The sequence below is a fragment of the Euleptes europaea genome, chromosome 1, assembly GCF_029931775.1.
Source record: "Euleptes europaea isolate rEulEur1 chromosome 1, rEulEur1.hap1, whole genome shotgun sequence".
Lineage (NCBI taxonomy): Eukaryota > Metazoa > Chordata > Lepidosauria > Squamata > Sphaerodactylidae > Euleptes > Euleptes europaea.
The window spans coordinates 149,259,645-149,283,311 of record NC_079312.1 but is presented as its reverse complement, the minus strand read 5'-3'; the positions used below and the strand labels follow the sequence as shown (position 1 = coordinate 149,283,311).

The 23,667-nt window shown below is 45.2% G+C and overlaps 1 protein-coding gene across 1 annotated transcript in view; it reads left to right on the top strand.

Annotated features, from left to right (window-relative positions):
* Positions 1–23,667, top strand: part of SCN8A (sodium voltage-gated channel alpha subunit 8) — a 239,389-nt gene that overhangs the window by 167,425 nt on the left and 48,297 nt on the right. Inside the window, exons 13-20 of the mRNA XM_056867203.1 lie at positions 2,273–2,408; positions 3,293–3,531; positions 3,976–4,149; positions 7,430–7,786; positions 10,358–10,822; positions 12,346–12,463; positions 13,142–13,296; positions 15,203–15,376. Coding sequence (XP_056723181.1) covers positions 2,273–2,408; positions 3,293–3,531; positions 3,976–4,149; positions 7,430–7,786; positions 10,358–10,822; positions 12,346–12,463; positions 13,142–13,296; positions 15,203–15,376 — 1,818 coding nt within the window. The remainder of the gene's footprint in view (positions 1–2,272; positions 2,409–3,292; positions 3,532–3,975; positions 4,150–7,429; positions 7,787–10,357; positions 10,823–12,345; positions 12,464–13,141; positions 13,297–15,202; positions 15,377–23,667) is intronic.

Sequence of the window (23,667 nt, the reverse complement as noted above, 5' to 3'; positions counted from 1 at the left end):
GGGAAGTTTTGCCTTGGATTTGCTGCTCTCTAGATGCACCTTTTCTCCATCCAAATTCTCAAAACTCTGCATGGGGGCTTATTGTTGAGTTTTGAGAATTTAGAAGGAGAAAATGTACATGGAGAGAGAGGCAAATCCAAGGCAAAATCTCCCATGCATAAATGACCTTAGAGTGAATGTTGTTTTCCCCTTTCTAATGCCTGTTTATATGTACATATAAGTGTCACTGGTAAAAGGGTGCAAACACAGTTTAAAAGACCATGTTGGAACAACTGATATATCATAAAGATATTTCTATTTTTTTTAATGTAGTTGCACAACATTTGAACTATGTAATTGTCAGCAGTTTTTAGATGCAGAAAAAATAGATCTGCTGTTAAAATCAACATCGAATGGGTTTTGGCAGGACATAAGTGTGCACAATGTTCTATGGACTCAACTTTATTTTTTTTTAATCAGCATACCATTTGCTGGGTTCCAGTCTCTACTTCTGATTACTGCTTGCTGACCCAGGGCTAAATTGGGGGATGAGGCAGAGAACTCAACAATAGCCAACAATTACCATGCTACTTAATAACAGAATAAGAGAAAAAAATTTATTGGAATTAAATAGCCACATTTTATTGGAATTAAATTGGCAATTGCTGAAATTGCATTGGAGCAGCATGTGGGCTGGATCAGGAACACCGGCTGACCCCATGCAGCTGATGTATACATCCTACCCCCAGAGAGCCCGCTGGGAGTAGCAGGAATGGCAGTACTGGGAATTCACCTGGGCATGAGCCACTTGGTGTTCCCCCACCACTTGGGAGGAGGCTGCCTGAACATCCCCCCGAGATGGGCATGTCCATCTCAAAGCCTCTCCCAAAATCCCTTAGTAGGATCTCCCACAGGAGGGAAAGAGGCACACAGGCCCCTTTCCCCAAAAACTAATCCAGCCTCATGCTTACACCACCTAAGTCATGACAAAAATGACAAACAAACCCAAGAACAGGGAGGGAGGGTGGGAACAAAGCCGGAGACAACTGAATCTCCAGCCAGGCGAGCCCCTTTTGTTAGGCAGAGCGGGCTGATTGGAGTGAACTCCGACTCCAGCATCTGCCCACTCAACTGCCTCCCCCAGACCAAGGCTCCCATTAGATTCAATTTGAACCGCAACGGGCGGCCTCTTGTCCGAGGCGGCAGGGACGTTGCGCACAAGCGAAGAGGAAAAGGCTCGCTCGCCGCTCCCATGCGTGCCAGCTGCCACCCGAGATGCCACCCAACCCATGCCTCCCTCTGCCGCCTCCCCCAGCCCGGGCAGCAAAGCGGACCCTGGTAAGGTCCGGAAATTTGTGCTTGCTGACCCAGGGCTAAATTGTGGGATGAGGCAGATAACTCAACAATTACCAACAATAACCATGCTACTTAACAACAGAATAAGAGGAAAAAAATTATTGGAATTAAATGGCCACGACTCAAATTGGCAATTGCTGAAATTTATTGATGCAGCATGTGGGCTGGATCGGGAACATCAGCCGACCCCATGCAGCTGATGCGTACATTCTACCCCCAGCAAGCCCGCTGGGAGTAGCAGGAATGGCAGTACTGGGAATTCACCTGGGCATGAACTACTTGGTGTTCCCTCACCACTTGGGAGGAGGCTGCCTGAAAATCCCCCCGAGATGGGCATGTCCATCCCAAAGCCTCTCCCAAAATCCCTTAGTGGGATCCCCCACGGGAGGGAAACAGGCACACAGGCCACTTTCCCCAAAAACTAATCCAGCCTCATGCTTACACCGCCAAAGAGCTGGTACTGACTCTGTACATACTTTTACTTGTATCCCAAGCTCAAGAATTTACGGACAAAATGAATATATTCAGTAAAGAGCCCACCCACCCCATTTAAAACAACAACTAAAGATATCATGGGAGTACACAGAAAACAAGACACTGTATCCAGGCATCATGAGCACTAAATATGAGAACATTCTTCCACAGCTAGTGCCATCAAAGCTTCAGGAAAGTTTCCCTTCTTCATCAGAGTTTGGAAATTCTAAGTGTAATACCCCAACATTAAAATGCCAACATTAAGTAGCATGTTGATCAAAATCCTTCTGTACTTTCAGGGTTAGTAAGGTTATGTCAGGCATAACACTGTCTACTGTATTATAAAGACTCGAAGGAGGCCTGCAAAACAAACCCTGCCTTTGTTTTGCAGCTAAAAGCCTATCACATTTCACTCCTTCAGCAATAAAGAGGCTATACTAACAGGATGTTATGGATTTCACAGGGAACCACTGAGGTGGAAATTAAAAAGAAACCTGCTGGGTCTCTCTTAGTATCAATGGACCAGCTGAATGCATCCTTTGGAAGGAAGGACCGTACCAACAGTATAATGACTGTTATAACAAATACTCTTGTAGAAGGTATGTGTGAACTTTAGTTTTTGCAAGTTCCTGTTCCCAGTTGCTCAGGTATTCCAGAAGTCAGTATTCTCTTTTCTTTATTACATATTTCTTATTTAAAATGAAGTTTCTAAATCATGATTTTGTATAGATAACTTTGAAAACAAAAACATGGCTTCAGCAACACCATTCGGTCTGCAAATGGCCTGAGAATGTGGTTTGTGGAACTCTAAACATTACTGCGTAAATTCTATGCATCAAAAATCTATCAACATTTTGCATTGAGTGAGATAAATTCTGCAATTTGTTTAAATTCTGCAAACTAAACACATGTGAAATGGTAAAAACAAAAGAGATCATTATAGTCCATTCCACATTCTATTAATTAATGTGTGACTTCAGAATTAGTGTGGTATAGGGGTTAGAATGCAGAGTAGAACTGGTAAATCATAGATTTAGATCTCAGTGTTACTATGAATGTCCTCAAATATCCTTGGCCAGTGATTCTATCTTGATGCGGTTATTATCAGGATAAAATGAAGGAGCGCACTCCTCTGAGCTTCTTGGAGGAAGAGCAGGCTAAAAGTGCAAAAGGGAGATTTAACATTTACACATTATAATCTCACAATGTAAAGTATACAGTTTCTTTTTATGCCATCAAAATATCAAATGTATGGATATTTAGATTAATCAAATATGCATACAGTTTTCTCCCATGTCCATAATTATTTTGATCTTTTGATTCCATTGATTTGTAAAATGTGACCAGCTCTTGTTCTAAAACGGATTAACCTACACACTTTACATTCTGGTTTAAAATCTAGCATGAAATTTCTAATCTTTTCTGGGTTTAAACAGATACATTTCAAGTCCATCAATTATGCCTCTTTTTTATCTTGTTGCAGAGCTAGAAGAATCTCAGCGAAAATGCCCCCCTTGCTGGTACAAATTTGCCAACACCTTCCTCATCTGGGAGTGCCACCCACACTGGGTGAAGTTAAAAGAGATCGTCAATTGTATTGTTATGGATCCTTTTGTGGATTTAGCCATTACCATCTGTATTGTTTTGAATACTCTTTTCATGGCAATGGAACACCATCCCATGACCCCACAGTTTGAACATGTCTTGTCTGTAGGAAATCTGGTAAGCAGTGTTTGTGTGAAAAGATTCCTTGAGAGGGTGGAAAAGAGAATGTTTCTTCAAAGTGATTAATGATAATCAGTATAACCTATAACTGCTTTCTTTATTCTATTGAAAAGTTGATTCATGTTCTTCCCCAACTACTTATGAATACTAGGAAAAGATTGCTGGTGCAATCCATAGGTAAATTTTTTTGTGAGGCATTAGGGGATATTACTGTCAGTCTTGAAGCATTGAGAAAGGAATGTTTTGGGGAATTAAGTGAAATGTTAAGGTGATGTAACAATGGCCCAAACACTCCATTAGGAGGGGGAAAAGGATACTGTCTGTTTTTCTTAAGTGCTGATGCAATATGGCCCACCAATTTTCCCCTTTTCCTCTTTTAATAATTTGTACTCCTAAATCAAAGGAGAGCTTTGTACATTCAATTCCCATTTTTGTCCCCAGGTTTTCACTGGAATATTCACGGCTGAAATGTTTCTGAAGTTGGTTGCAATGGACCCTTACTATTATTTTCAAGAAGGTTGGAATATTTTTGATGGATTTATCGTGTCTCTGAGCTTACTGGAACTGATGCTAGCAGATGTAGAAGGGCTTTCCGTGTTGCGATCTTTCAGATTGGTATTTATTTTCTTATTTTAAAGTTTCCTTTCTTGCAGCTACTATATAGCCTTTTATATACGTTTATATAGATATATAGATAGCAATAGAACCCATCATCAGTTTTCAGGCTTAGGAGGGTGGGGGAATAACTGCATGCTTATTGAAGAGTGGATTGTTTGGAGTTGACAGAGTGGTCCTATCATCTTTATAGCTCACTTTTTCCAGCTTAACTGAAAGCATAAGATCTGCAAAATTCTGAAGGTTAGCTGTTTTGAGCAAACATTTGAGTGCTTATCATTCATTGAATGTTATCAGTGCTAGAATGGAGAATTATTCTTTTGGGGAAATAAGCAAGGTGGTAATAGCCTAATGCTAGGCAGATTACGTTGCATATAATCTTTCACATAATGGGTTTCACATAATTGTTTGGATCCCATGGAACATTTCTGCATGCACAACAATCATTGTGCAAGTGGAAGTACTAAAAATGACACTCACAGTCCACTTGCACTAAGTGTACGCTCTTGTATCCCAACTTTATTTTCTGCTACACAAGACATAGCACAAGAAGTTTTATGATCATGCCAACAATGTCTGTTATATAGACATTTTTCAGAAAGTCACCGGTAGAATTTTCCTGATTTCAAATATTTGACTGAAAGATATGTTTCTGGAAGTGGAGGGGCTGTTTTTTGTTGTTTTGTTTTTAGATTTTGTTTGCATTTGTAGATTTGTAGGCCACTTTGAGTCTTGCTGTAAAGGAGAAAGGTACCACTGACCAGTTCTGGATAGCCCAAGCTAGTCTAATCTTCTGAGATCTCAGAAGCTAAGCAGGGTCGACCCTGGCAAGTATTTGCATGGGAGACCTCCAAGGAATACCAGAGTTGTGACGCAGAGGCAGGCAATGGCAAACCACTTCTGAATATCTCTTGCCTTGAAAACCCCATCAGGGATCACCATAAGTCAGATGTGACTTGACGCCCCCCACCCCCAAATGTCACTGGACTCCTGTTTTAGCTTGCTGGTATAGACTGACATGCTGTATAGGGTTGTTGAAAAGAAAATTCGGTAAAATTCGGATTTGGCAAAATTCAGCCCGTTTTGATTTGAGAAATGCCGAAGTCTGAACTCCCCCGATTCGGATCCGTGGAATCCAGCGCAAGATTCAGAGTTCGGGGGAAAATTTGGCCGAATAAAGCCATTTAAAGCACATTTGCGCCTTTCCACGGCTCTGGGGGGAGCATGTTTGGAGGTAGAGGTCCAAGACTTTCAGTGTACCTTGAGGGGACCCTTCTTGCAAGAACCCCCAAGTTTTGTGAAGTTTGGTCAGGGGCCCTGAGTTATTGGGCACGGAAGGGGGTCCCTTCATTTGCCCATTGGAATAAAGCCATTAAAAACACATTCACGGCTTTCCACGGCTCCGGGGGGGGCATTTTTGGAGGTAGAGGTCCCAAACTTTCAGTGTAGCTTGAGGGGACCCTTCTTGCAAGAACCCCCAAGTTTTCTGAAGATTGGGTCAGGGGCCCCCGAGATATGGGGCCCGGAAGGGGTCCCCCCCAATCTGTCCATTACAATAAAGCCATTACAAACGCATTCGTGGCTTTCTGTGGCTCTGGGGGGGCATTTTTGGAGGTAGAGGTCCCACATTTTCAGTGTAGCTTGAGGGGACCCTTCTTGCAAGAACCCCCAAGTTTTCTGAAGATTGGGTCAGGGGCCCCCGAGTTATGGGGCCCTGAAGGGGTTCCCCCTTCTGCCCATTGGAATAAAGCCATTAAAAGGAATGTACTAAAACGAATGACAAGTCAGCCCATTGGAAGCAATGGGAGAGGCTGCCCAGCCCATTGAAGATAATGGGAGAGGGGAATGTCGGTTGACTTGCATTGACTCCACTGAAATACATTACAGGGGATGTACTAAAATGAATGAAAGGCTAACCCATTCGAAACAACAGGAGTGGCTGCACAGCCCATTGGAAACAATAGGAACCAGCCAGAGAGAGACTCACTGACCCACAGTTAACTCAGTCCACACAAAATTGGCAACCGGTGAAAACAGTAGAAACCACAGTCCCACACACAGGCAATCAAGCCCACCCCCCAGCAGAACAGGTAAACCCACCGCCCTTTGGCTTCCCCCCTCACACACACACACACATACACACACACACACACAGAATCTCTCCCCCCCCCACATACACACACACAGGAAAAAATATATAGAGAATTATAGAGAAAAGCCCCCAAATGGGTCTTACTGTGGATGTCTTCTCTTCCATCAGGAGCAGGGACTGGGAGTCAGGACTCAGGAGTAATCCAATACGATTCTAGCAGACTCACACACGCATACTCTCTGGCCATTTATGCACGGGAGGTTTTGCCTTGGATTTGCCGCTCTCTAGATGCACATTAAGGATTGCCTGCTCCCATTCATTCCAATGGGTGGATGGGGGGACCCCATAACTCGGGATTAATTGCCTTTTAGTCAGACCCCCGGGCCGGGGTAATGGTACGGCCCAATGCGAATGTGTTTTTAAAGGCTGTATTCCAATGGGCAGATGGGGGACCCCCCCCCCACGGGGATCTCTCACACACACAAACATACACTCTCTCTTTCTCTCCCCGGGCCATGCAGCAGCTGGGCTCACGCACTCAACCGTGACTGATTGGCCAGAAGAAGACCCGGCTTGGCCACCATTGGCTGCGGGAGAATGCTGCTAGTTGCTTACTAACTGACGGTTATGCTGCTGATTCGGAGCCCCCGAATTTGCTGAATTTATTTGGCATTCGCCCAAACTCGCCAAATTCGGCTCCTCGTTTTCCCACCTTTTTTTAATTTGGCTCTATCTGAACCGGAAACCGCCGAATCGGGGGAAATTCAGCTGTTTTTCAGTTCAGGATGAACCGAATCGACAGCCCTAATGCTGTACCCTGGATAGCACAGGCTAGCCTGATCTCGTCAGATCTTGGAAGCTAAGTGGGGGCAGCTCTGGTCAGTATCTGTATAAGAGACTTTCAAGGAATACCAGCGGCAAGCAATAGCAAACCACCTCTCTCTTGCATTAAAATCCCTGCAGGGGCACCATAAATTGGCTGTGACTTGACAGCCAAAAAAAAAATGCCTAACTTGGCTACTCACCTGGAATTATCATAGATACTAAGTTCTGCCCTGTTCAGTTCTAGGTTTGTGGGTCATCAGTTAATATAGCTGGGGAAAAATGAGTCTCAGTTTGGTTTCTCCTTCTGTTTTAATTTTTTAATCAAGTATACATTCTCTCTCTTTTTTAACCATCATCTTCTAGTTGAGGGTCTTCAAGCTGGCAAAATCCTGGCCAACTCTGAACATGTTGATCAAAATCATTGGTAACTCAGTGGGTGCCTTGGGTAACTTGACCTTGGTGCTGGCTATCATCGTTTTCATCTTTGCTGTGGTTGGGATGCAGCTTTTTGGCAAGAGCTACAAGGAATGTGTCTGCAAGATCAACCCTGACTGTGTGCTCCCACGATGGCACATGAATGACTTCTTCCACTCTTTTCTTATCGTCTTCCGTGTGCTGTGTGGGGAATGGATTGAAACCATGTGGGACTGTATGGAAGTTGCAGGACAGGCGATGTGCCTTTGTGTCTTCATGATGGTGATGGTCATTGGAAATTTGGTGGTTAGTATAGCTTTGTGTTTTTTTAACGGTTCCCTTGAACTACAATGAATAGGAACTAATATTCTTTGCTTGCTTTGAAACCCAATCCTAAGTATTCCTGCACCAGTAAAGTAGGAGCTGGAATGTGATACAATGACTGCTGTACCAATGCAATCAGTGGGTTATAGATCAAATCAAGCCTGAACTGACCCTAGAAGCTAAAATGACTAAACTGAGGCTATCGTATTTTGGTCACATCATGAGATGACAAGAGTCACTGGAAAAGACAGTCATGCTAGGAAAAGTTGAGGGCAGCAGGAAAAGAGGAAGACCCAACAAGAGATGGATTGACTCAATAACGGAAGCCACAGCCTTCAGTTTGCAAGATCTGAGCAAGGCTGTCGAAGATAGGACATTTTGGAAAACTTTCATTCATAGGGTCGCCATGAGTTGGAAGCGACTTGACAGCACTTTACACACACACACACACCAATGCAATGTCATGACTGCGATTGTAAGACCAAGATTGCTGGATCCATTTGGTCCAGTATCTGGTTCCTGGAAGCTTAGATGCCTCCAGGCAGCCCACAAGCAGAGCACAAAGGTAACAGCCCTCTCTTGTTGAGTCCCCTACAATTGGTATTCCGGTTTTCTGGCTTGTACCCACAAGATCCACTCACAGACTGGACCTTGTGAAGTGAGAGTTCCCTGTTTCCCATCACTCCTGCTGAAGGCTACTGGACCCTCCCCTCCACCACCACCACACACACCAACTTTTATTTCTAGGGGACAGTGGACTTTCAGGAACAGCATGGGAGCAAAATAAGGGTCCGTAGTGCGAAGGGGGATTGGCAGATATCAACACCACCTAGTTCAGCAGTGTTCTTCCATCTTTGGAACCAACTAGTTGGATACAAGCCACATTCTGCACTAGCACTGCAATTTACTCCATAACAGAAACATATGTTAACAGTATGCTAACAGTAGCAATCATACCCGAGCACTGCAAGTTACTCCATAACAGGGGGGGGGAGAGAGAGAGAGAGAGAGAGAGAGAGAGAGAGAGAGAGAGAGAGAGAGAGAGAGAGAGAGAGAGAGAGAGAGAGAGAGATGTATATATGCTTAGCAACCTAATATGGCCCACAGAATGGAAACGATCCATTTACATTCCAGTTCCCAAGAAAGGAGACATCAAAGATTTTTTTTGGCAGCCCACAGTACCCGTAACACTCTCCTCCAACACCACATTTCAAAGGAATCTACTTTCTTTCTATCAGCTTTCTTCAATGTCCAGCTTTCACACCCATACATAGTAATAGGGAATACAATGGCATTAATTAACTTAATCTTTGTGGCCAGTGACACATCCTTACACTTCAGAATCTTTTCTAGCTCCTTCATGGCTGCCCTTCCCAGTCTCAATCTCCTTCTGATTTCTTGGCTGCAGTCTCCCTTTTGGTTGATGATGGAGCCAAGGAATAGAAAGTCTTCAACAATTTCAATTTACTCATTGTCAACCTTAAAGTTGTGTAATTCTCTGGTAGTCATTACTTTTGTCTTCTTGATGTTCAGCTGTAGTCCTGCCTTGGCACTTTCTCTTTTAACTTTCAGCAGTAGCTGTTTCAAATCTTTACTATTTTCTGCCAATAATGTAGTATCATTGGCATATCTCAAATTGTTAATGTTCCTCCAATTTTCACTCCACCTTCTTCTAAATCTAATCCAGTTTTCCTAATTATATGTTCTGCATATAGATTGAAGAGGTAGGGAGATAAAATGCATCCTTGTCTAATACCTTTGCCAATGGGAAACCATTCCGTTTCTCCATATTCTGTTCTAACTGTGGCCTCTTGTCCAGAGTACAGGTTGCGCATCAAAATGATCAGATGTAGTTCCTTTAAAACCAGCCATAGCTTTTCATGATCTGCTAGTGGCAGGAATCCCCTACCACTTCAGGTGCTTCCTGCTGCTGCTTAGCTTGCTGGTGGGGTGGAAATGGTGGGAAAGTGAGGGGGGGCATCAGCAGCATCTGGACACACTGATGTCACTCCCCATACACACAGAGCTGATGTCAGCACATTGCCAGGGGATGCTGGGGACACTCTAGCATTTGGGCAAAACTATATAGTTAACCATAGAGTTTTACCCAAATGCCATAATGTCTCAAACATCTCCCAGAAACACGCTGATGTCACTTCAGGACACACAGAGAGTGACTTCTGGGCATCTCTAGCAATGCCATTATATTGCCAGCGAGGGCCCCACCAATGAGGTAAGTCGCTTGCCAGTTGCCAGGGGGAATGGCCAACCCTAAGGAAGGCTAAGATAAAAATGTGATAGATACATCATAAGAATAGAAAATATGTAAGGTGGTCACAAATTTGTTGGGAGGTTTCACATTTTTCCCCAGTAACCAAAATGGGCATTCTGTGGGGCTGGTTAGCCCTACATCACCATTGAGGAAGAGAGAATAGACACAGGGTGACTCTATGCTTTTTCAACACATGAAGTTGCTTTGAGTAGGGTAGTGCCAGTTCTCTGAGCAAACGTTTTTGGTAAGCATTGTCATAGAGGCCTTTTCTCCTCTTTCAGGTGCTGAACCTGTTCTTGGCCTTGCTGCTGAGCTCCTTCAGTGCAGACAATCTAGCCGCAACTGATGATGATGGTGAGATGAACAACTTGCAGATCTCTGTCATCCGAATCAAGAAGGGCGTTGCCTGGGCAAAGATCAAAGTGCATGATTTTGTGCAGACTCACTTCAAGCAGAGGGAGGCTGATGAAGTCAAGCCCTTGGACCAGCTGTACGACAAGAAGATGAACTGCATTGCCAACCACACGGGGGCTGACATCAACCGGGAGATCGATTACCAGAAAAACGGCAACGGAACTACCAGTGGCATTGGCAGCAGTGTGGAAAAGTACATCATTGATGAAGATCACATGTCTTTCATCAACAACCCCAACCTCACTGTCCGTGTCCCCATAGCTGTGGGAGAGTCTGACTTTGAGAACCTCAATACAGAAGATTTTAGCAGTGAGACCGATGGCAGCAAAGAGGTACTCATCCTGGTGCCACACTTGTTCATAAACCACATTCTCATGTCATGGCTTTGGGTGGTCATATCCATTACAAGAGAAGCACAGATAACCAGAGCAGCTAAGCCTTGAAGACAGCAGATCTTAATACAGAAATCATGTTGTAGCTACATTTAGGGCTGTCAAAAAAAAAATTCGGTACAGTTCGGATTCGGCCGAATTTGACCCTTGTGGGTTCGGTACGTGCCGAAGTCCGAACTCCCCCGCTTCGGATCCCCGGTAATTCGGGGGGATCCGGAGTTCGGGGGAAAATTCGGCCCCAGCGCGCCTTCAGAGGGATTCCCTGAAGGCGCGCGGGGGCCCTTTAAACTGATCTGAGCCTCCCGGCCGGGAGGCACAGGTCAGTTTAAAGGGCAGCCCGCGCCTCTCCAGCGGAGCCCGCTGAAGGGGGGCGGGCTGCCCTTTAAACTGAGCTGCGCCTCCCAGCTGGGAGGCTCAGATCAGTTTAAAGGGCAGCCCGCGCCTTTCAGCGGGCTCCCCTGAAGGGGGCCGAATTTGCCGAATTTATTCGCGAACTCCCGAACTCGCTGAATTCGGCCCCCCCGGTTGCCCGCCAGTTTTGAGTTCGGATCCGTCCGAACAGAAAATCACCGAATCAGGGGAAATTCGGTTGATTTTCAGTTCGGACCGAACCGAATTGACAGCCCTAGCTACATTTGGCAAGATTCAAGCTTAGATGACACAAAAGGAAAAAAAAAACCCTGAGGACTGGTTTTAATTAGCAAAACCATGGATGAGGAAAGGTTCAACTGCTCCCCTAATTCAGGCCTGTGCAGCTGATATGTCTCTTTAAAAATACTGTGAAGATCCATTCACAAGTCTTCTGGTATTATGTCTAGTTTGGTCCTGAGCTGACCAGATGCCAAGGTGCTTCTGTAGAATAATCACTTAGGCTTGGATCCCTCCTGAAATTATCATGGATGGATTACTGTCTGTGAAAGAGTGACTCCCCCCCCCTCATGCCGCAGCCCAAAATGCTACTCCTGAGGGATGGGATATCCCCAGGAATAGCTTGGGGGAAGTTCAAGGTCTGATGAAGCAGTAGGGAATCAGCAAAATTTAGGTGGGATCCAATCTAGTGCTGAAAGCATACTTTAAAAGTATCTTTTAATTTTGCCATGCTCATTTATTAAAACAGTTATTAACTCACACAAGAGTGTTGCTATGCTTGTTCGGGCCAAAATGCTTGCAACAAAATCAGAAAGTATGATTATGGTGGAAGATGTTATAGTTCTTTTTACAGACTTATTAAGTAATGCATGTTTAGCACCATGCTGACATTTGTTCACAAATGTTTCTCTATATTTAAAGGGGGGTTAGAGTATCATTTCATTTCCTTGATAGATTTGAAAAGCCTTATGCAGATTTTACAATTTTGAGGAATTAGTTGTTGTTGTTGTTAAGAAGTTGTTTAGAAATGTGGTTCTACATTTCACTTGGCTTATAATATCTCTGTTTGTGACTGGTGGTCCTTATTGTTCAAGAAACTGGATGATACCAGCTCGTCAGAGGGCAGCACCATTGATATAAAGCCAGAAGCAGAAGAAGTTCCTGTGGAAGCCCCGGAAGAATATCTGGACCCTGATGCATGCTTCACAGAAGGTGATCTTGATCACAGTTGGGGAAAGGGAGCTTTAAAAATCTAAAGTTAACTTAAGGGAGTAGTCTTCCATCTTTCTAGACCTGGAATCTACCTTTAACCCCAAGAGTGCAGCATAGTACCCACTGAACTGCAAGAACATGACAGGAAGCTATGTAGCAGAGGTATGCGACAGGAAAAGAAAAATTAGAATTATGATCTCACCAGGGGAAAGAAAGAGAAGGCAAGGCAGAGCTTTCGCAAGGAGAGTTTCTGAATTTCCCTGTGTTCTTCACCACCACTGAGTGACCTTATCTCACTGTCCTGGTGCTCCTTTCAACTTATGCACAAAGAGACACTGGAAGTGTTCTGCCTTTGCTCTCTATGGATGGAGGTTTCTCCAAAAAATAACAGAAAGTGGTGAACCTGTAGGGGCTCATGGCCCAGCAGAGTAAGACTCTACAACCCATGTGAGGGTCTCGACTCTGCAACTCACTCTTGCTACTATATCTTGGTTCAACCACCACATTCATTTGTTTAGCGCCAGTAAAGAATCGCACAAAAACTGTTTTGTAGAGCAATGGTGCTTATTTGTGATGTTTTGGAATTAAAAGTTTTAGAACAAAGTAATTTTTTTTCTTTACAGCAAAATTAATAAAACTTAAAATCTCAAAAGAGGTTGTGTTAACTTTTGTTTGCAGGCTGCGTGCAACGGTTTCAGTGCTGTGACGTCAACATTGAAGAAGGAAAGGGAAAGTCTTGGTGGAATTTACGGAAAACTTGCTTTTTAATTGTAGAGCATAACTGGTTTGAGACATTCATTATCTTCATGATCTTGCTAAGCAGCGGAGCTCTGGTGAGCCGAATTACATTTTTCTTGGGACTTGTCTGAGAGGCCATGGTGGAGGGGGTGTTTTCCATTATTGGTAGCCTCCAATTCACAAGTGAGTCCAATAGTCCCTTTCAGGTTCACAGCATCTCTTCTGAGTGTTGTTGGTGTGATATAGGAAGTGGGAGCAGAGTCAACCAAGTCAGTTCTAGTCGTGATTTTTTAGTATTGACCAGCAACACTACCACCACTGAATGAGGAAGGGGATGTAGTACCATTACTGGAGGGTGTCATGAGGAAAAGACAGGAGCCACAACTACAGCATCAAATGGGCAGGCAGCTGTTGAGAAGATGGGAGTACCTGGTGCGGGCAAAGGTGATGACATAACTGGTGGTTCTGTTCTTCACTGAGTAGTTGTGCACCTGCAGCATCTTGATGTCTCTGTCATGGCCTCCTGACATCCTCCAGAAAGGCACCACAGCACCTTGCCTCTTCACTGACACTCAAGGGCGGCATCTCGAGTTCCTCTCACTGATCCACCACATGAGACGCTGCTGGTATTTACCAGATTTCTCCAGCAAAGAAAAAAAAATTCCCCTGAAACAATTTGCAAACCCACAAGCTTAGTACTGGGACCAGGCAACTAACCTGTGTGAGAACTCCTGTTAAAATAGATAAGCTCATGGATTTCCGTGGGTCTTAAAAATTATACCAAAACACAGAAAGCTTCATGAGAAATGTCTCCCCTCATAGACCCAGTTCACACAAATATGCCCATTATTCAATGACTGCACCGTCCAGTGATGCTTTTTTAATATGTATATCCCAGTTTTCTCCCTGAGCAGGGACCCAAAGTGGCTTTTCACACCATTCCCCCAATGTAATCAATGGTAAAGGGGTGGGGGGAAAGATAGAGAAGGACAGATTGACAAATAAGATGAAAGGATAAAGGGAGAAATTGTTAGAGAAGGGGGAGAGGTAAAAAAGCAAAGTGTGGTGGGGGGAATGGATGCATCCTCTCCACAAGTTTCTTGCAGGTCCCCACTTGTTTAACGTATTTGCTTGTTAGACTGTTTAAAATCATCTTTCCCAAAACAGATCTAGAGTTAGGGTTGCCAACCTCCAGGTACTAGCTTGAGATCTCCCGCTATTACAACTGATCTCCAGTCGATAGAAATCAGTTCCCCCGGAGAAAATGGCCGCTTTGGCAATGGGACTCTATGGCATTGAAGTCCCTCCCCTCTCCAAACCCTGCCCTTCTCAGGCTCCACCCCAAAAACCTCCCGCCGGTGGCAAAGAGGGACCTGGCAACCCTATCTAGAGTGGTTTACACAATATATACTATGCAGCATATGTATCAACTCCGAATCTGAAAAGTTGACAAACTACAAAGCAACCAATAAAAAAGACAAAACAGCCTTTCTAAAACCAACAAATTCAGACTCAACAAAACTCAACCAAAGGTGGTCTTTAACAAGGCTGTCTTTCACCCTTCCTAAGAACAGGCAGAGAAGATGCACTTTTCACTTCAAATAGCGGCCTGATCCAGAATGTTGGAGGTATCACAGAGAATGCCCTGAAAGACAGTGCTGCTGCTGACCTTACCTCGCTATGGGAAGGGACAGGAAAGGGAAACTGCTGGTACCCTTCTATAGACATTACCAGAATGTCATGAGATCCAGCTGCATGAAAGCAATTTCTGTGTCTCTTCAAATAATGTTTACACATCATTATATCAAATGAGTATGCAAGTGATTAGAGATATTAGCAACCAATATAAATGCATGTGGTAACTGGCCTCCAAGAACACTCTAATAAATAATAACTCTCTGTGTCTTCCATAAATGTTGAACTCCGTTTTTATTTGGGTTTTATTTGGATTTACTGCCAAGTGTAGAATGCAGTCATGATCCTTACCCTGTTGCTTCTTAGGCCTTTGAAGATATTTACATAGAACAGAGAAAGACCATACGGACATGCTTGGAGTATGCTGACAAAGTCTTCACCTACATATTTATCCTTGAAATGTTATTGAAATGGTGCGCCTATGGATTTGTGAAGTTCTTCACTAATGCCTGGTGCTGGCTGGATTTCCTCATTGTAGCAGTATGTATCTTTTTTTCTTGTTTCCTTTTTTCTCCCTTTTTGCTTCTACCAGTCATGCATTGCCTTCATAGGGAATGTCCTAGCAAGATGATATGTAGTCCTAATCTGTTGCTCTAAATCAGATACAGATTAAGTTTGGAGTTATCAAAGAAATATTCCATGCTCTCTGTACCAGTAATTTATACTGCAGAAATTAGGGGATTTGAGAGTTTCTGTCCTTGGGTTTTTGGGATTACTTTTCCTTTGAGGTCTCAGAACATTGACTGAAAGTGAAATAAAAAAATTGTAAACAAAACAAGAAAATTGCACTGTATGCAACTCTGGCTTCTGTTAGCTCCCTGATAGGCATGTTCATTATTCCTGTATAATCTGCAAGAAGGTTCCAACAGAGAGCCATGGTTGAATGTTGTAATGAACAGAAGGTTTCAGTATCACTAGCACCCAAGTCCTACTGTCTTATTCAGAAAAGCAGTAAAATATAGAAAGCAAAATTTAACAGATTTGAGCACTATTAACTTGTTAAATAGCCCAGCATTCAAAATCAACTTGGTAAAAATGTCAGAGGATTGTTGTGTCTCGTGTTATGCTCCCTGACTTGAAAGCTAAAGATCAGTCTCAATCAAAAAGGAGACTATTTCAGAATTGCACAATGCTTTATACTGCAGTTGTTCAAAAGTCTGAGTTCTCAAACTGTGAGACAGACTTCCATTCTAGTTGCTAGAGGGAAAATTGAGTTCCTGTTCAAATCTTCTTTTCCTTGATTGGGTTTGTTCCTCTTTTCACACTCCCTTTCTTCAACCATCATTGTAAAATGCTCACCTGTATGGCTTCACCCACACGTAAACTATGCTGAGGAGCAACAGGAGACACTAAAGGAACTTCTCACATGGAATGTTTACTTCCTTTTGCTCCCTCTTGTGCAATGCTCCCTCTATTTTCCATTCTTAACTGGCCCACATGTAGTTGAACTAAGGGATGAGTGTACATTTTGGCTGCCTGAAGGATACCACTTAAACCAACCTCTCCATTGCAAGCAATATTTAACTGGTCTATTATATTTGAAAATACTCATGACATGATGAGTAAGTAGCAAGTATTTGCAAACGTTAGAGCTTTGAGCCCATAAGGAAGCATGGTAAGGGGCAGAGAGGATAAGGAATTTGGAAAGCCCAACCCCCCCCCCATCTCCACCTCCAATATTTTCTAAGCTCTCGGTGATTTGGGGAGGCTAATTTCTCCTCTTCCCCCCCCCTTATCTGAATTGCAGCTACTCTAAACTAGGGTTGCCAACTCCAGCTTGGGAAATTCCTGGAGATTTCGGGTGGGAAGGAGCTCAGCATGGATTCAATGTCATAGAGTTTGTCCTCTGAAGCTACCTTTTCCTCCAGGGAAACTGATCTCTGTAGTTCGGAAATTAGTTGTAATTCCAGGAGAACTCTAAGCCCCACCTGGAGGTTGTAACCTTACTCTGAATGTACTGGGTTGGATCAGTGATTCATGAGCAGAAGGCTGACAGAAGATGGAGAAGGAGGGGGTGATTTCACCTCCTCCCTCTTCCATTCTGCAGATCTTACTCTGTGTGGGTCCTGCAACCATGGAAGTTAACTTTCCCAGGATCAGAAATTGATGCTGGGGGAAAGTGGAGAGGATCTCCAATCCTTGTGCAAGCACATCACTGGATGCATCCCACTGCCCCTCACAGAGTATATTTCTTTCATACCATGCTGTTTTTTTTGAGCAGAAAAGAAGTCTTTTCTTTCAGTTTATTTACAAAAGTCAAATGCCTTGTATGTGAGTAGCCTGGTTTTGCTGTTTTCACCATCTAAAGAGGGACCAGCCCGTTTACTATTAGATACAGCTTACAACAAGGAGAGCTTTTTTTGGGTGGAATCCTCATGGTGGCTATAATGTTTACACCGATTCTCCTGGGCCCAATCCTCATTGCCTTTTTCTTTGACTTAGGCTTAGGGAAACTAACAGCGCAATCCTGGAGGCAGAAATGGGTGTGTGGCCAGCCATGCTGCAACAATAGCACCACTGGTCCACTCCCTAAGGGGAGATTTAAATGGTGGCCAGAAGGGGAAAGGAGTGGTGTTTTCTTTTTTAAACTTTTATTTAACAACGATGACACGCTGGCGTATAGCTGCGGCTCAGTGGTGGTCTGCTGAAGCATGGGCACCTGCAGACAATTGGGGCCAGAGGCAGGGGGGCACCTGCAGACAATTCAGGACCTGCAGACCTGAAGACAGGGCACCTGCAGACAATTGGGGCCAGAGGCAGGGGGGCAGAACGTGGTGGCTGACCCACTGGAGGGGAGAAGAGGGGTGGGGCAAGATAAATGAGCTGCCAGTCAGTGTCCCCTCCATCTCTCCCTCTTAAAGGGACCATGGCAGGGACAGGAGCCTCCTGGTGGGACCTGGGGATCCCCCCAGGATGGCAGCCCATCTCCAGACGACAGAGATCCACTTCCCAGGAGACCATGGCTGCTTTGGAGGGTGGACTCTGTGGCAGCAGACCCCACTGAGGTCTCTCCCCTAACCAGGCTCCATCCCCAAATATCCAGGAGTTCCCCAAACTGAAACTGTCAACCCTTCCCCCCTCAACCCCCCCACCACCACCAGTGGCTGGAGGAACCTGGCAACCCTAGACCCAGTGCAGTCCCAAAACCCTGGGCACTTGTCAATCTTACAATGGTCCCCAACTTCTCCCACCCAAAATGGCTCCTCTGCATATAGAGGGTGAGCAGGAAAAGGAATACATCTGGCACCAGAGGCACCCTGGGTGCATGGTGGGCCTGAAGATGAGATCCCCCTCACCCCCTGTCCTTGGAGGTGCCCGGCAACTGTCAGGGCAGACAGAACAATACAGCGCTGGCACCTTGGCAAAGCCCCCCCCAGCAGCTTTTCTGCCCCAGCCCCCATGCCACACACTCATTTGTGTGCACGAATGAAGATGGGGGAGCTATTTGTTCCAGAGCTCCTGCCTGCAGAAAGGGAAGGGGGGAAAGAAGGTTTGGGAGAACAGTCTCTAGCTTACCTGCCAGTGCACATCTGCCCCATCAGGTCCTTCCTGAGGAGATGGGGTATCTGTTACAGTCCTGAACTGGGAGATCTCAGCCACAGAATATGTGGACTTTGCTCTCCCAGTTGGTTGTTGGTACAAAGTGCTCGCCCCATTGTGCAAAGTGCTCTCTCTGTACTTTCCCCACAACCTAAGTGTTGCGCCTAATGGGATGCTGTCCCTACGGCGGGTAACTGCCAGACAGCATCCCATGCTATGTGCCCTACCTGCTAAGGTATGGAGCGTCCTGGCCAGGGTTTATAACAGGAAGCAGGGCCATCATTGGTTCCTGCAGAAAGGGCTTGGCTGGCTCTAGGGAGCCTTCCCATTGGTTGCTTCTTTAGTTGGCATCCTAAGGACCTTTGCTCCATGTGGGCGGGGCTGCACCTGTAGGGGGCATTTAAAAATTATGATGGCTCAAGTTTGCAACTGAAAAGGGGGACCTTGTCTGGCTAAAGGACACAGGAAGCAGACTAACCTTTTCTCTGCCCCCTGATCTGCCCCCTTTTACTCCACACAGAGCCCTGGCTTACCTGTGGTGCAGATACACAGGTGCACAAAAGCGGCACAGCTGAGCTAGGACTCTCCTCCGGTGTAAATGGCTCATATGCCAGCACGTCTGCCAGATGTGCCAGTGTAGGGATCAATCTGCCCCCTATGGCCCTTCACACATACCCCCTTTGCGCTGTAAGACTGCTTGGTTTTTGTTTTTGTTTTTAAATGGTGAGGCTCTCTTTGACAAGATTTGAGAATCCCTGCTGACTGGGATTACAGAAATGTCTTATAAAATATGTGCCTTTCTTTGTGAGGTGGTATGTTAGATAGCAAATGGATTTTCTGGATAAAATGAGATAATCTAGTAAAGCTGCAGAGGAAGCGGCTTAAATGTTTTGAAATATTTGGTTAAAATAAAGTACAACTGGGTCTTATCAGAAAATAGTTTCCTTAGGCATTCTATCCCAATAATGCAGGAGTTTTGTTTTTGTTTTTTAACTTTAATTAAACCTCAAAATACAAAAGTATGTGGCTGAGGGACATATACTCATGGATTTAATGTATCATGTACCAAACTTTATGACTACCTATATATACTGACTAAAATACATCCAAGGTTACAATCAATCATTCTACTGGCATAGAATCAAGAGTTGTTATGCAATTCTTGAACTTGTTCTTCCATGTGTGGTGGATAGCTCCTCAATGATGCAACACCAGTTGATCAGTTAATAAATAAAGCTGTAAATCATATCTTCAGTATTGGTAGAAAAATAGCTATAAATCATATCTTCTGTACTAGTAGGTAAATACAGACGGGTTGCCAGCTCCTAAACCCATTTCATAAAAATCTTCAAAACTTCACATTTGTTTATAGTCAAATATAGACAGTGATGCATCCAATTACCATAAACGTTAACATACAATATCAAACTTCATACTGATCTTATTTGTCCAGAATAATATATGATCTGACAAACTCCTCATTCCATTTACAGTTACCCCACCCTCAGGGTCATTATATAAGTACAAATTCTATCAGCTGCATACCATTAACCACTTGAAAAACCTTTAAAGTGCCATTAAGCCCTTACAACAATATTTCACATAAAAGCACTTAAGTCATATCTTTAATTTAGACCATTGGGAACCAAAGTCTGCAAAGTGTATATCCAATAGGATTCATGTTGGCATAAGCACCTATCAACATCCAATTGATTGTACGGTTTTTTGAACAATTTTTCTATTACAAAAAACTGGAGATCAGTTGGTCCATGTCCCTTAATTTTAAAATGCAAAACAAAAGGAGTCACTAAAGAGCCCTTGCTGACCCAGGGTTAATTAAAAGGAACGCCGATGCTCAGTAACAGACACACTTTAAAGTTAACAGTTTTATTACAACAGACATTATTAAACAACAAAATTATTAATATTTAACATTATTAACATTTAACTAATAAGAATTGGAATAAGTTGGAATAAATTGGGCCACAACTTGAATTGGCAACAGCTGCGACCCTTGTGGCGCAGCATGTGTGATGTGTCAGGTGCCCAGGCCGTGCCATCACGGCCATAATAGCATCTGCCCACAGCGCCGCCGCTGTGAGCAACTGGGATGGCAGTACCAGGATGACACCAGGACGAACGCCACTAGGTGTTATCCCCCACCACCTGGGAAGAGGCGGACAACCTGCCCTGCCATCAGGGCATGTCCCTGAAGCCTCTCCCAAAACCCCATAACTGGGGTTCCCAAAACCTGGGAAGCGACCCCATTACCATGCGCTTCCCCCAACGTGACACATCCCCATGCCAAACCGCCCCAAGTTGTGACAGTGAATAAATTAAACTTATAGGGAGGGAGGGTGGGTTCGCAAGAAAACGGAGTGAGCTGTGGACGGGCCCCTTCCCCCTTTATATACACTTGGGGGGGGCTAGCCACGCCTCCACCCAGCTCCCGCCCTCCGCCCTCATTGGTCAAGATCCTCCCAGATCTGACCAATGAGGGAGCTGTAACCGGGCAGAGCGGGCCAGGCTCCGCACGCACGCACGCGTCGGTTGGCTGGCCCCGATCCCCCACCCCTTTGCCTGCGGCCGTTCCTCCTTCCCCGGGGCAGCAACAAAGGCTCCCGAAAAGGCGGGAACCCGTGCTTGCTGACCCAGGGTTAATTAAAAGGAACGCCGATGCTCAGTAACAGACACACTTTAAAGTTAACAGTTTTATTACAACAGACATTATTAAACAACAAAATTATTAATATTTAACATTATTAACATTTAACTAATAAGAATTGGAATAAGTTGGAATAAATTGGGCCACAACTTGAATTGGCAACAGCTGCGACCCTTGTGGCGCAGCATGTGTGATGTGTCAGGTGCCCAGGCCGTGCCATCACGGCCATAATAGCATCTGCCCACAGCGCCGCCGCTGTGAGCAACTGGGATGGCAGTACCAGGATGACACCAGGACGAACGCCACTAGGTGTTATCCCCCACCACCTGGGAAGAGGCGGACAACCTGCCCTGCCATCAGGGCATGTCCCTGAAGCCTCTCCCAAAACCCCATAACTGGGGTTCCCAAAACCTGGGAAGCGACCCCATTACCATGCGCTTCCCCCAACGTGACACATCCCCATGCCAAACCGCCAACAAGCTGCGAGGAGACCGAACTCACTCACGGGCCCCTGCAGCCGCAGGGAGACCGAACTCAACTCTTGGACCCGTACTCAACTCTCGGACCCTCGCAGCTTCCGCCACACTTCACAGCTGAAGCCAATTCCTTAGGCCCCCCCGAACTTTCTGTAGCCAGAAATCCATGCCCTAGCTGGTGAGGTGCACGCTATCCCACGGTATAAAGAAGCCATACGGAAGGAAATGTCCCGTTGGCGTATGATCATTCCACCTAGTCTGGTCACTGCCCTCCCAACAGCATTGGTGACCTTCCTCCTAGCCACGTCAACCCGCCGAACATTGCGGGCGCCTCTCCAGCACCTCCCCTCCATAAGATCTGACCAGCAGATCACCATAGCCGGGCATAACGATGCCAGCGCTAACAGCTCACGGCAAATCTCCATAACGAGATCCTTGCCTCTAAAATGTACTAAATTGTTTTCTCCCATCTGGAGAACCTGTGTGTGAGAAGCTCCAAACCTTTCCAACAATTGTTGAAGGACCGGCATCAGCGAACACCAGTGCATGCCCCGTTGTCGAACAATTGCACACGGCAGCACACAAACAGCTTGCTCCAGGTGGACCGCTTGCTCCAGGCAGCTTGCTCCAGGCGGACAGCATTGTTCCAGGCCGAACCATTGAACACGGACAGCACACGGACAGCTTGCTCCAGGCCCAAACGCTATCCCCAACCTGATGCTGTGGCATAACGTCCATTCAAAAACGATGCTGTGACCCACGATCCACACTGTCCGACACGGTCCTGAAACTCGAAGCACAATTAAAAGAAAACCTGGTCAGGCCTGACAAATGATTTATATGACGCAGAACGCCATCGGCCGATGGCTTGTATCTGACTAGGAACCATGCCCTCTCTGGCCGCTTGCGTAGCCGCTCCTATACGAAAGGAGTGACAGCTAAATTCCAACGGGGAAAAACCCAGAGAGCTGATTGTAGCCTTAAAGACACAGATGAACTGGTAAGTACCCCTCTGTGTGCAGCCTAACAGCTAGAAATCTCTTCACTGCCCTGAAAAGGCATGGCCTTACAGTGGTCACAGCGTTTAACCACATCCCTTTTCCAGACTGGTCAGTCTTAAACCGTCTAAAGACCATTGCCAGTGCCGACTTGTGAAGGTGTAAGTCCCCCAATGGCAAAGCCCTGCCAGTCAAATCATGACGGGATTGAGCCACGAGGTCCCTGATCCTAAATGCCCCAAAGAAGGCAGTGACAACGCCGCTTCAAATAAAATGGATTCGTAGTGAGAATTGCAAACGTAAGGCAGCAGGTGAACAATCCCCGCCAACATATTCAACGTGACTGGCCTCATGGGGTCACTGATGGATGATGCCCCACTTTGCCAGCCCTTGACAGCCTTCTTGGCGCGAAAGGATGCGTATGGGTCATTGAAACCATAAGCTTTTGAAAGAAGGAAATGGCTGCCATGTGAACTTCGATAGTCCTGGCAGCGTAACCATAGTCTTTAAATGAGCTAATTAATGGAATGCCATTATTTCTGTTACTGGCCACGTGCCGGCCTTGCCGGTGTTAAACATAAAACGTTCCATAAAGTGCACAGCTCTGTCATATGCCAGCTACCAGGCCATCAAAATATATGCCGCTACCAATGTTGCCGGAGGCATCAGATTGAATCTGCAAGTCTTAACTCACGTTAAAGGTTGTACCCAAAAAATTTTATTTATTTATTTATTTATTTTTAATGTCCTCTTTATGCTCATGGACACCAACACCCTGATGTGATGGTGTGGGCTTTTCACCCCTTGTGGTGTGACTGAAATGTGCACAAAATGTCCTGTCTGGGGCAATTAACTGGCAGGCAAGATTAAAATGACCAATGAGCGATTGCATCTCTCAAAGCACATTTTTCTTATCGGCCCCATAAATAAGAAATCGTCACGATAGTGTGTGATGGTCAATGTCCCCGTTTGGTGGCATATTGCCCTTCCAGAAAGGAGCCAAAGGTCTCGAACGCAGCCCAAGCCACGGAACAGCCCATCGGCATATCTTTGTCCATGTAGAAGCGACTCCCAAACTGAAAACCCGCTAAA